The sequence below is a fragment of the Chelmon rostratus genome, chromosome 20, assembly GCF_017976325.1.
Source record: "Chelmon rostratus isolate fCheRos1 chromosome 20, fCheRos1.pri, whole genome shotgun sequence".
Classification (NCBI taxonomy): domain Eukaryota; kingdom Metazoa; phylum Chordata; class Actinopteri; order Chaetodontiformes; family Chaetodontidae; genus Chelmon; species Chelmon rostratus.
In genome coordinates, this window is record NC_055677.1 from 9,923,013 (window position 1) to 9,936,189 (window position 13,177).

The 13,177-nt window shown below is 43.5% G+C and overlaps 1 protein-coding gene across 1 annotated transcript; it reads right to left on the reverse strand.

Annotated features, from left to right (window-relative positions):
* Positions 1-224: 224 nt before the first annotated feature.
* Positions 225-12,771, reverse strand: dlec1 (DLEC1 cilia and flagella associated protein). The gene is made up of 38 exons (XM_041961068.1): positions 12,256-12,771; positions 11,996-12,136; positions 11,734-11,890; positions 11,473-11,586; positions 11,202-11,386; positions 10,850-11,070; positions 9,877-9,961; positions 9,682-9,769; positions 9,219-9,392; positions 8,996-9,132; positions 8,800-8,892; positions 8,397-8,487; positions 8,129-8,291; positions 7,562-7,754; positions 7,332-7,408; positions 6,996-7,158; positions 6,789-6,885; positions 6,518-6,648; positions 6,240-6,389; positions 6,016-6,146; positions 5,690-5,840; positions 5,372-5,488; positions 5,124-5,245; positions 4,832-5,017; positions 4,674-4,741; positions 4,440-4,591; positions 4,203-4,318; positions 4,041-4,111; positions 3,318-3,538; positions 2,992-3,150; positions 2,774-2,896; positions 2,563-2,657; positions 2,319-2,406; positions 1,985-2,182; positions 1,328-1,489; positions 1,044-1,194; positions 505-622; positions 225-402 (listed from the first exon to the last, which is right to left on the reverse strand). Exons 1-38 carry the CDS (start codon positions 12,337-12,339, stop codon positions 273-275), a joined length of 5,103 nt encoding a protein of 1,700 aa, XP_041817002.1. The 5' UTR covers positions 12,340-12,771; the 3' UTR covers positions 225-272.
* Between the last annotated feature and the right edge of the window lie 406 nt (positions 12,772-13,177).

A 13,177-nucleotide genomic window follows, 5' to 3' on the forward strand; every position in this document is an offset into this window, starting at 1 on the left:
ATGTAATTAACTGAGGATCTTATGGATATCTACTGTAAATTAAATCCCAACATATAATTAGGTCCTATCTTTACATTATTAATTGTGTGATGGAAAACCAGTTTAGAATTTACTGATCCTTAAATGAGCTTTGGTGCTGTTGTATATAATAAAAATAACACACCTGACAGGTTGGTCTCTATATTTATTTACATTCTTACAAAAAGGACTTTAAATATGTTGATTTCAGGAGAGCAGGTTAAATAGCAGGTGATGATTGTTTGACTGCGATGTCATGAGGACAGGTTCAGGTTAGACCTGTATACTTCGTCAAAGGATCCTGTTCCCAGGAGCTGCAGAGTGAGGGGGGTCTTCACCAGAGGACTCCGGATTGCCACAGTGGCCCTGAACTTTCTGTCCCCACTACAACACATGACATGTAAATATATGAAACATGTTCATGTTTGTTTGATGGCGTAAGATTATCACAAACCCACGTGTGGCATTTTAATAGTGGTTTGTTACCTGGGAGTGAAGCTGATCTGAAGACACTGGCTGCAGCTGGTGACGTGCAGCTCCCTGGACCTGAGAAGCCCAAAGTCTGGAGTCACTCTGAACACATGGGAGGCTCCTTCACCTGACTCTACACGCACACACACACACACACACACACACACATGCACACACAGGCCCATAGGCATATTACAGGAAATATGAACCATAATTGACATTATTGGCATCATTTTTGGTGTTCTTGACAGTATAATTATTACTGCATAGCAGAAGGCAATGATTTGATGTTTAACTCTCATTATATTTAACTGACTTTGGAAATGCTCCAAACTGCTTATAATGAGGAAGAAGAGTCTGACACCTTCCTACTGCTACAGAAAATATTAAGATTAGCTAAATATACATAAAAACTGCCATTCTAAAGCGCTGTATGTGTAAATGATTGCATAATTCCTGCGAGTATAGCCAAGCTGTTCCTGAATTAAAGATAGCTCTAAACATTTCTCAGGGCCAATGTGCAAGCACTGAAGTTAACACAGTTCAGTACTTACCAATAGATGATCTCCAGTAAGTGTGGGCTCCATGGCCGTAGAGGCTGACTTCTGTTGTCTGTGTGTGCCCCACGTAGCAGAGCCCAAAGTTGATGCTGTCAGTGGACAGACGCATAGTAGCAAGATCCAAATGGGCACGGAGGGGCACGGTCTGCACAGAGCGGACAGGAAATGAACATTGTGAGGTCAAATATAAGTTACCTTCAGGTGATCATACAGAATTATTTAAGTTTCTTCTTTCTCCATTTATACACTCATTTCAGAGATTCACCGCAGTCTCTGACCTGCAGGCTGCTGTTGCTGTAGTGAATTTGAAGGTTTTGCTGGAAACTCAGCTTCCTCTGCCCACTTGAACTGTGGATCAGCGTCAGCCCAGGGGGGGCTTCCTCATCCGCCTGGTCTGCGTGGTCCAGAAGGGACGGGGAGCAGTGGAAGGCCACCTTCACCTGGTAGTTAAAGAAACAAGCACAACAATAAGATAACAAACCTTTCAAACTCTTTCTGCTACAGTACTGTATATATCACTGGTTCCCAACCTGGGGGTCCTGAACCTGACTAACAATCACCATGGCATCAAAGGGGGTCGTGAGGCCTTCTTGATTTTAAGAGGTGTAAGAAAACCTCTTGTGAAATTGACCGTAGATCTATATCTCAGTAATTCATTGATTTCTGTGAAGAAAACTAAATGAAATTGATAGTTTTTTAAGTTTAGATATAAACTAAAAAGAAATCCTCACTGATAAGGGCAAGCTGAAGACCTGAACACAAGCTAGAGTCACAGAGCCTTCACCCTCTGCTAAATAGTCTCGTCCTGCATTAGAAAAGTACACAAAAGAAACGCTGAATTTGTCAAAAAACAAGCCTTCAGTATTCATGATGGATGAAAAAATGGATGGGGACCTCTGGTACACATCATCCAGAACATGACAGCCTCTCCTCACCTGCATGTTGTGATGTGGCTGCAGCACCAGAGACTGACTGTCACCAGTAGGCGGGTTGCTGGAGTTGCCGGTCCGGGCTCTAGGCTGCAGCTTGGGAACTGAAAATGGAGGCTGAGTCCCCAGTCGGAAGTGTAGGAGCATTTCTGAGTCGTTTCTCAGCTGAAGGGTCTTTGTGATGTCAAATTCACGCACTACCAGCTACGGAGCAAAACAATCACAAGAGCGACCACTGAGCATGACTGGTCAGAAATACTGCACACGCTTAGGATAAATACCTCATGTGTGCACCTCAGTATGTCACTGTTGATTAGTGTTGTAGACTTCTCAGACCAACCTTCTTCTCTGATTCTTCCCTCACTAAGTCACCGGCTGAGGCACGAAACTCCAGCACCCCCTCGTCCTCCTCCATCTGCACTAACAGCCTGCAGCAGCAAGGAGCCAAGAGGAAGATTTGCAACTTAATCAGACCACCTCCGAGCTCCTCTCTCCTAACCTCAGCTAATTTTAATTTAAGAAACATAAACTGAGTTGGATGCATTGGTTTTGGGGACATAAATAGCATGATTCTAATTGCTTACACCGCAGGCTTAACGACTGCAAGTAGATCCATTCTGACAGGCTCCAAATCCAAACCCTGAGCTCTTCCAACTTTACCCGGGACACAGGCAGCCATCTGTAAACACAACACAGCACAATAATAAGGGAATTTAGGGTGCATCAGTCATGTACTGTTTGCCTTTCCCAAGATTTGAAATTGAAATTCACTGTTTAGTGTACTGAGCACGTTACCTCGGAGTCTAGACTCATGAAGCCCCGAGCCAAGCCCACACACCTGGACTCGGAAAATGACCCAGAGAGAGTCAAAGGAGTGAAAGATACATGGATTGTGCCGCTGCCCTTTGCTGGAATTACCTTGAGATACACACCAGGAAGAAGATACATCATTATTCACATGGCTAAAAGCAGTGTTTAAGTGGTAAAATGTGGCTTAAATCCAAACGACGTACTATTTGCTGAGGAGTGATGCAGTATGGGTAATCTGAGAGGTTGCCCACATGAGGTCTGATGTGGACAGAGAAGAGTTTTTTCTGTACAGGAAAGGGATAAAGACAAGTGTCCTCCTTCTTACAGACATCCTCGGATATATATTCCTCTCCTTCCCCGTCCTGAAATCAACAGATTGAAGTTTAGAGCCAGTGAAAGAATAAAATGTGCATTTTTTTACGTGGGTCCACTTACTGGCATTGTAGCCATAATAATTTCCCAGAGGCAACGTCATAAAAGCCGTTAAAGTTTATGTTTGTGTATCTGTGCTGTGATGCGAAATACTCACATTCATGCTTTGGAAGGAGGCGCTCGTTCCCTCGGAGCCTGGGGTCTCGTTTCTTTCCCAGCCTGTTTGAACGCCCCCATCAGAAATCCTTAATGCTCCGCTCAACACCTCATTGCCATCGGCATCTTTAAGTGGAAAAGCGTCTCCATATGCCACCACAACATCCACCAGTTTACGGTCACTCGGATCTAAGTTATATGTTTCCCAGTCCATGCGAATATCTGGAAGCGTATAAAGATTTAGATTAGATAACTTTATTAAACCTCGAGGGGGGACTGGTTTGGTCGCCCATATACAGTGGCAAATGGGGAAAAGGAGTCAGAGAGGTCACAGCAGACTCACTAGCACATTTTCCAAGAGGACATAAGAGTAGCTCAGGAATACACTGTGCCACTAAATTAACATACAATTTATCAGTTAATAAATAAAAGCCAGATCATCAGTGACGCATCCAAAACAGGACCAAAAATAGGCAATTCATATGAAAACATAACCCTCATTTCAGAAAACAAGCAAATATCACATCATTCATGAGTATCACAGCTGTGGGCACTTAAGACCTCATAAATTATTCTGTGGAGCATCACTCTACACACTTTTCAGACTAACACCAAACAGGGGGTTGGCGTGATTTCCTCCAATGAATGAATCGGGAGTCAAAACGATGACAGAAGCAGCCGCTTTCATAAATTTGCTGAACCTGTTTTGTATGACCATACTTACCAAACATGGTGGGATTGTTGATGCGAAGAGAACGAGACACTGTATCACCTCCAGACACATGAGTGCCAAACCTAATGATGCAAACAGGAAATGTCACACGCCATGCTGAATAATGCACTACTGACAGCAGATTTAACTGGAGAAAGGGACAGTGGAACAGACTGTATAATCGGTCCCTGGTTCTGGCCATCTGGACGTGGGCCTGTCATTTGGAAGTAGAGTGGGCAGCCTTTCGCCGTCATCTGCATGGGAATGAGCGCAGCCTCAAGGTCCCCCACCTGCAGGAGGAAAATTAGATTTCAAAATTATTCATCAGCGAATGGTGTAAAAAATGATTCTTGTTATCTGCTCGTTTCTAATCCTGAAATATCTGTTACATCCTGGAGTTTAGCATCGTACTTTGCATATGAGGTGATCTCTGTATTCCCCCCACATGTCAGCGTAGGCGGTGACATCCACAGTCTGGGTCTCAAAAGGCCCCAGCATCCCGGCGTCTGGTACAACAAAGAAAGCTGCACCTTTTCCATGAGCCAGCAGGCTGCTCACAAACTCTGCCAACAGATACAGAAATGAAGAGTCAGAATCTGCAGTGTATGTACTCAGTCTGCTGACTTGAAAAGTGAGTGCACTAACCCTCGTGTGCTTTTTCTTCCACTTTCTTAGCTTGGACTGCGTGAAGTGGCCTCTTGATGTATGTGAATCTGTGATTTGAAATGCACTCCGTGTCACATCTGCAGTACAGAAAAGTAATTCTTTGATCCATTATTCAGGTCAGCGAGAGAGCTGCCTACCTTTTCTCTGGCCGGTCATCTGGCTTTGAGGCATGGCAGGTGAAATACTCCGCCTCTATGGTGAAAGGGGCCGGGATAGCAGTTTGATTGGTTATCAATAACTGCTTGGTAACGGCTCTCTTCAAAATGACATCATCTCCAAAGTCAAGTAACAGTGTTGAGGGGTTCTCATCATCTTGGGTAGAGCTAAAAGAAAGAACACATGATGCGTGGTAATACATCCATCTATTATGCTATAAAGTTAGCGCTGCTACAGGGTGGTTTGATAGTAGATTTTAAGCGAGGTTACTACCTGACACTGGGCAGCGAGTAGGACACGCTGAGTTTCTTGGTTTTGGATGTCACGATGCTCAGAACAAGAGGAGAGTTCATCCCCTGGACCTCGCAGAGAGCAGCCACCTCAGTCAGCTCCAGCTGGACAAAAAACACAGTATTTTCCTGACTGAATCTGTGCATGTTTTTACATGGTATAGTAGTATAGTTAGGTCACTCTCTTATCAAATCATGTGAGCTTCAGGTGTATTAAAAAACGGTACTTACATCTGTGTGAGAGATAAAGTTAACTGTGATCTCCATGCTGGTGTTAGGCCCCAGAGTACCAGAGGAGGGGTCGAAGCTGGCTGCACACAGTTCAGCATGTTTACCCTGGAGCTGAGCCTGGTGAGGAAAATGTAAAACTCACATCACTAAGTACTGTTTTAGGATTTTATCTAACGGGATAAAAGATTGACAACATTTAACAAACAAGCTTGCATGTTATGAAGGTTATGGAATGCAAACATGGGTCTTTGCTTCTTATGTGATTTTAATTGATTCTTCTTACAGCACATTAAGAGGTGATAAAATGTTAAGCGGTACCATCCAGCTGAAGTGTGAAGGCAGCAGGGTCTGGTTGAAGAGAGTGACGACCGACTTGGCAGGAACTCCAACGTAGAGTTCAGAGAGGAGCAGCTCACAGTTTAGCAGACACACCTGAGGAGACTGCACATCTGCTCGCACCGACAGGTGACTGCAACAAACACGCAGGTAGTGTTACTTGTTATCAGCAGGAGGCTGTCACCGAGAAACATCGTCATTGTCGGCCCGAAGCGCCGGCTGCTTTGGAATGCAATGCTTGTTTTAAAAAGTTTACGACTTAACGAAAATCTTAAAGGGAGGAACACTGAGGTTTTGTGCATGTTTACCATCCTGTCCCATCCTCCACTGTCAGCTCCAGCTCTGTTTCATATTGCTGGCAGAAACGTGGCAGAAACAGCACATCCACACTGCAAGAAGTCAAGGCGGGCAGCACACCTTGGCGTGGCTCCATCAAGATCTAAACAGCAGAGATTCATAAAGATCTAAAAATTAATCTTTTATGTTATCTTTACTCACAGATGTGTTGCTATATTAGTCCACTGTTTAATACCTGTGTGTCCTCATGGTCCTGCCTCTCCTTCAGGGTCCAGGAGGCCTCCAGCTGGGTGATGTTGGTGAGCAGCAGTGTGGTCTGTGTCTGCTCCCCAAGCTTCAGGAGCCCAAAGTCCACACTGGGCACACTGAGGGTCACTATGGGACCCTATCCAAAAATCACATGATGAGCACAAAGAGGTCACAAACCACACTTAAAGAATGTCACAGCAACAAGCTACTGGAAAGTCAAGCAAGTTGGGAAGATTTTAACCATGACATGTTCAGTTTTCTTACCTTGAAAGAGACTTCCACAGCCAATGTGACGGGCTCGTGATGGTGCTCTATGCGGCAAAGCAGACTGGTCACAACCCTCCCTGGTTTCCCTCCAGTCACAATCAGGTTGAAATCAAAACACTCGTTCTCCTCTGGACCCAAAGGACAAATCAATCAATAATGAGCCAATTAATCTACTCTGTGAAATGCTCTAAATCTTGAAATGATTTATAATGCACAAAGTCAAGGGAGCATTTTTCTGTATCATTTGACATTGTATTGTGTGACACACCTATTCTACCAGTAGAGGGCTCTACTTCCATTATGTGGCCGCTGCTGCTCATTCTCTCCCATTGAAAAAAGATGCAGGTTTTGCTGTGATTCCACATCTGATACACAAGACATAGAAACACCGTGAATAATGGAATTTGTGGCACACAATGACTTTGATAGGGATAGTAAATAGTGGTTAACATAAGTAAAAACTGGCGTAAATAACCTTGAATTGTCTGCGGGTGGATGTGCAAATGAAAATCTCTCCAGGGATTACAATAGCATAGGGCTCCAGTAGGACCTGGTACGGCTCTGTTGACCCCTTGACCTCTATCTCCATGACGATGACATCACTCACCTTGGAGCCAGTGCGCACAGGCTGAAGGACACTACATTTCCACACACACCAACACTTTGTTACATTAAAAGTATGCCAACAGAGCTTGTGTTTGGTAAACCTGACGTGTGATATCAAAGTTCTTTATAAATGAAGGCATTTTTACACATTAATATTACAGAACACACTTCTACCACTGCACATACAAAGTCACAGGAACTTTACCCATTGTCACTGGGCTCTGGTGGCATCTGGGGGAGGTCCCTCAGGACTAAGTGGCAGACACTGTGGTAATCCTTCAACTTAAGAAAACATTTTGAACAGGAAAAGAAATAAACGTCAGTGAGAATTGTTTCCTTCTGGCACATATTGTATTATGAGATGCAGCTTTTAAACAGGAGACAAAACTTATGAGGCATAAACAGTAATAAACGCTTGATTCCTGCCGTTTGTACCTCTTTAGGACAGAAGGTGAACAGAAACTCTTCCTCCTGGCAGGGGCCCAGAACTCCGGTTAGGGGGCTGACATGGAAAACATCATCTGTGGCCAGGTGGAACTGGATATGGGAGGGCTCTGGGGTTTCCCCGGGAAGCAGAGGGTGCAGGTTGGGCTTCATGATCTGCCAGTGGAAAGGCAGCTCCAAGTGGCTTCAACCCCAGGGACAGAGAGAGAAAGGTAAAGTTATGTAACATGATATTTAATGATCCCTGAAGGGAAAATCTCTTTCAACACACGTGCAGCACAGGGTCAGCGACAGAGCAACAGTCCTTGTTTTTGCACTGTAGTTAATCAGTATTTAGTTTCTTACTCAAGGACACTTCAACTATGTGAATGCTGCCAACACTGGGGCTCCAGTGTCCCAGTGCTCCAGTTTAAGAGTGGCCTCTCCACTCACCATGTTATCCTCAGCTAAAAAAAGTATGGATGACATGTTGGATAATGTTGTGGAGAGGGATTAAATTCAAAGATTTTAAAAACATGACACTATTTTGCCATGATATATGAAAGGTGTGAGGCTTACACATTGTTTCTAATGATGAGTTTTCTCTGTTGCACAGAATGAGGGTTACATGGGCTGAAACGGACAAAATGCTCTGCAGTGAGGTCATGCGCCTCTCCCACCACCGGCGGCTCCTTCTGCCCAGACACAGACACAAGCTCAAGAGCAATCAGCTGGCCCTCACCTGGGAAACACACATATTATACAAGACACATGGAGGGTCAACATCCAAACAAGTACATTAAAGCATGTTTTTTTGTAGAAAGTTCTGATCACTGAAGAGATTCACCTTCAATGGAAATATCTTTCACCTGGCAGTTGTCACACACAACAGTGAAAACCTGACAGCTCTTCTCAGCAGTGGTGGGAAAGAAAACCACCTGCAAACACACACATGCACACATTTATAAGGCACACAGAATTTATAGGACTGAATGTCTGCACACACACACACACACACACACACACACACACACACTTTCACCTTCGTCATCTTCACAGAAGTGAAACCTATGCAGAAAAAACCCAAGAAGTATACTTCTTATATTTAACTGCATTGTAAGTACATAAATCTTAGTGAGAAGTACTAATACCAACTGTGGCCTTAATCTAATCAAATAACAAATGTATATCAGGCACTGCATCTACATTTTTTTTTCCTATTTGATTTAAATAGAGCATGACAGACTCACCTCCACTACAATGGCCTCTCCTGGCTGCAGCGCGAAAAGAGACGGGCTCACTGCAAAGGGTGGCTGCTCAGAAAAGAAAGTTCTTGCCACAGTCTATATTAAGAAAGAAGAACAAGGCCTGTCAAGCAAATGCAGGATACCTTTTTTGAACAACAAAAAAATAAATGTCTCTCTTATGTGTCAGGGAGGTTTTTACCCTGAAGTTCGAGGCATGCCACTGGTTCTTGGGGACGATGCAAAAAGTCCCAGCGCTGAGGCCGACATTTTGGCACAGGAACTCAACAAACTTCACTCCTCCAATCAAACAGCAACCACAGTCCAAAACTCTTGGTACTGCACAATAACGACAGGGGAAAGTATCAACAATGCATGGCAAAATAAAGCACACAATGAGGTTGGTTGATTCTAATGAGACTCACATGTGAGTACAGGAGGGGGTCGTGTGGCTGCGATGGGCACCACAAGCAGGTGTTCAGCCTGGGTCTCCACCACAATGAAGTCCTCATAGTCCCCCAGAGAGTCTGGAGCGAAGCGCACTGTGTATTTACAACTCATCCCTGGGGCAACGACACCACCCTCACCAGGGAATCTCCCTGCCAAAACAAATCTGAAGATTAATCCCCCCTTACATTGATGGTACAAACATAATTCTCCACATTCATCTTCTTATACTCCAGCATTCGATCCAGTAGGTGGTGCTGGTGTTCACAGACAGAGTTGCAACAGATATACAGAAATGCCAAAACAACTGCATTCCAGAGATTTATGACTTTATTTGTCAAACATTCCTTTTCGATACAGTCACTAATGATTTCCTCACTACCAACAAGAACAGATATAAGGAGGCTGTATAAGCCAATCAGAACCAAGGGAAGAGCTCACCCAGGCCAATAGAGAAGTAAGGAGTGGTAGGAGGGATGACTCGGACATGACGGCTTGCAGAAGTCAAGTTTTTCAGCTCCAGTGTTGTCTAGGATGGGACAGGGGGTGTTACTGCGCATCATCTCATTGCTAAACAGTTTAAGTTTTAAAGTTCTGAAGTTTCCCCCTTTTAATTGAGTATTCACTGAAACGTACCTCATAAACATGGCCCACACTGTAGTCTGTGAAAACCACCACTGAAGGCTTTGCTAGGAAGACTGGGGCAGGATCATCAGTGGAGCTTTCAGGCAGAGAGAGCACAAACACAATACCTGGCTATTCTGTCAGTTGGCAGGAAAGACAGTTTCACCGGAAGCAGAGAGCTGGGTAACAAGCTAACACCCCCAGCATTAAATTCTACATCTGCAAAACCACAAAGCAAACATTTCTAAGAAGAAAACTGTCGTTTGCCTTCTGGTTGGATCGAAGCTTGAGCTCTACTGATGTGAGTGAAGCAGGAAGTGGTTCTTGTTGAAGGACGCTTTAAACCAAAACCCTGCAGCTAGCCTTTCTGACCACTGAACCGACCTGCTGACCCAATAATGCTCACAACCATCCACAGTGTGCAAAATAAGCATAAATGTAGAGTAACTAGAATCATGCACATATGCACAATGTGATATCCCATGCCTTTACAGACACAGTAAAAACCAAAATGTAAAGAACTTGAATGAATCTTATCATATATTGCACAAAGCTGGTATGTTAATTTTCGAAGTAAAGGAAGACAAATTCGAGTTGCAGCCGAATAGTACACAATATCCCTTCACTGAGTTTGTAACCACAGGCAAAATGTGAGTCAGCCTGTCTTTTTTTAGACACACCTGGCTCTCACAGCAGGCTGTATCTTGTTTCACACTCAGACGGGCTAAGAATCAGTGTCTATGCAAATATTATGTGACCCAGGCCTGATGTGATTAAGAATGTAATGCTACGTGTTACATTTAATATTGAAGAGGGACAGTCTGATCTAAGCCTATTCATCAACTATAACTCATGAAAGATTTCCATATGTGACCCACTATGTCAATCTGCCATTATTCAATACATTTTTTGCCCTTTGACAAAATGATGAGCATTAATTGTGAAATGACGAAGAGGCCCATCATGCTCAACAGATTCCAAGTACCTTTGCTCCACCACCCCTTTCCTCACATGCTCCGTCTTCCCCACGCTGGTTCTGGGCCGGATGAGCGATGTGCCACCCTGCTGTGCACTCGGGGGAAGGAAGCGAGGGTTGCGTAGGAAGCTTTGTCGATCTTTCAGCTTCTGAAGTTTTTCCCATCCTTCCACCCGGTCCTTTGCGCTTGGCTCATCCTTCCACTTTGGTCTGGGTTTGATCTGGTTCAACTTGTGAAACATACAGACAGACTTGAGTGATGAATTATAGACGTTGAATCATAGGTAGAATCTAAGTATTTTAGATTCTATTAGGAAAGACACTGTGGAAATTCCTGAATTATGAGCTTCTGACTCCTCACCTCCCTGGGAGTTTTCTTCCTCTTTGAGGTATCTGAGCTGGATTCAAGGGTCAGGTTGAGCTCTGACTCATTCATTTCTGCCATAGTCTTCTCTGGACTGGGAATTATAGTATAACCATCATCCTGAGGCTCCCTGCACACGTGCATGGTGGAAGCGATGGTTGGTTTGGCAGGATTCGATTTCACTAACAGTAAGATGAAAAGTGAAATATTAAGCCAAAACACACTGGTCATTAATAATTTAAGATGCATCCCAAAGAGGATCATGTACCTGCTGCTGGTGCTTCTACATGTGTTTTTTGTGTAGTTAAGTAGTCCTGGGGGGAAATTAGGTTGTTCATTTGGAGAAGATCACTGTCTACACACCAGGAAAAGGCTGATTTCACTGAAAACAGACATAAGAGATCCACTGAATAAAGAACAAACCACCCTGGTATATTCAAAGTAAATATACCTGTGCTTCAGTGAAACAGCACAGCACTTTCCAGCAGTGCACACACTGTATCAACTCATGCCGATGAACCCATCTCACCTGTATGGAGGCCCTGGTGATCATAACCATGTCCCACCGTCTCTTTCATTCTCTCATAGGCCTGGCTTTCTGCGGCTGCAGCCCGAGCTCTGGCCTGAATGATATGACTCTCCAGCATGTCGGCCTCTTTTATACGCCGGCTGTATTCAGAATGAGCCTAAGTGAAAAAAAACAAAAATGTAAGACTAACATAAATTTATATTATTGTCATATTTGCATGCAGTGCAGCATTGCTCTGCTAGTGACAGTGCTATTATCCCACCTGTTGAAGCTCTTCAACATATCTGTCATGGTAGCTGCTTTGTCCATTCTTTGTCTTGATGAGGTTGGACAAAGTGTCTTTCCCGATGATGTCTTTCGTGTAAAGGTCTTTAAAAGTGTTTGCTAACACGTGAGAAATATCCTAACGTGCAAAAAACAGAGGGTTTTAAAACGTGAAGTCAATTTGCTTGATGTTTAGTGGTATTTTAGTTACTTATATTATGTGTTTCATGGCCATATCCACCAGCAGGTGTTCATTACCTGTGACTTTCCTGATGCGGGTCTGTGACTGCTCGCAGACGGATCAAGCTGCGATGTTTTCCTCGTCTCCAGTTCTTCCAGCATGGTGCAGAAACACCGAGCCTCTCACTCACGTAGCTAACGTCAAACGTTTCATTCGCTAAACAGACGCTATGCTACCGAGCTAAATTTACAAGGCCTTCAAGTTTATTGGTGCGTAAAGTCAACGTCAAAACAGAAACAGACACGTAGCGTTACCGAGACGAGTTTCACGAATCACATAGTGTAGCTGCAGCTGTGGCTAAAAGTTGGTTTTGTTTAAGTCCGTCACAGCGCTGCGTTTCCGCCATATTTGTGTACATGTGGTTACCATGGCGACAGCCACATGCACATCCGCTCCTGCCCTCTAAGAAGAAAATAACGGGAAGTAAACATGTGACATTTCCCAAAAAACAAACAACAAACAAACAAACAAACAAAATAACACATTTTCATCATTACACATACTTGATGAATAAATAAATCATAAATGAATAATATTTTTGGTTCATTTTGACTGTAGCATTGTCCTTGTATTGTAGATGTAGTTAGAACCACTGCTAACTGGTGAAGATAATTGCCTAAATTTGTGACAGTATTCTGATTTCTGCACAACTACACAACACCAATGACTAATACACTTAATAAAACGATATAATACTACATGAAAACATTAATATACTGCTGGGCTTATACACAGCAAAAACTTAGAACAGATACGAATAGCAAGGTCTTAAAAATAAAAAGACTTGGAAACAAGGACGCCTGGCTATGTTTTGAATGTTGATTTTGATTGATTGCATGTTTATTTTATTTTATGATTCTTTGATTTGTTCTTTGTTTTTGTCTTAGTTATCGTGTTTGTTTTATGCTGCCACAGTGTAATTGTGCTGCTACCTGCCTT

What these genes read in the sequence shown, in the direction of transcription:
- dlec1 (XM_041961068.1), bottom strand. Translation starts at nt 12,339, where the DNA reads ATGCTGGAAGAACTGGAGACGAGGAAAACATCGCAGCTTGATCCGTCT. An exon ending in CCACCCGCAGACAATTCAAG is followed by an intron (nt 6,886 to 6,995) that starts GTTATTTACGCC and finishes CTTGTGTATCAG; the next exon opens with ATGTGGAATCACAGCAAAAC. An exon ending in AGGACCATGAGGACACACAG is followed by an intron (nt 6,147 to 6,239) that starts GTATTAAACAGT and finishes TCTGCTGTTTAG; the next exon opens with ATCTTGATGGAGCCACGCCA.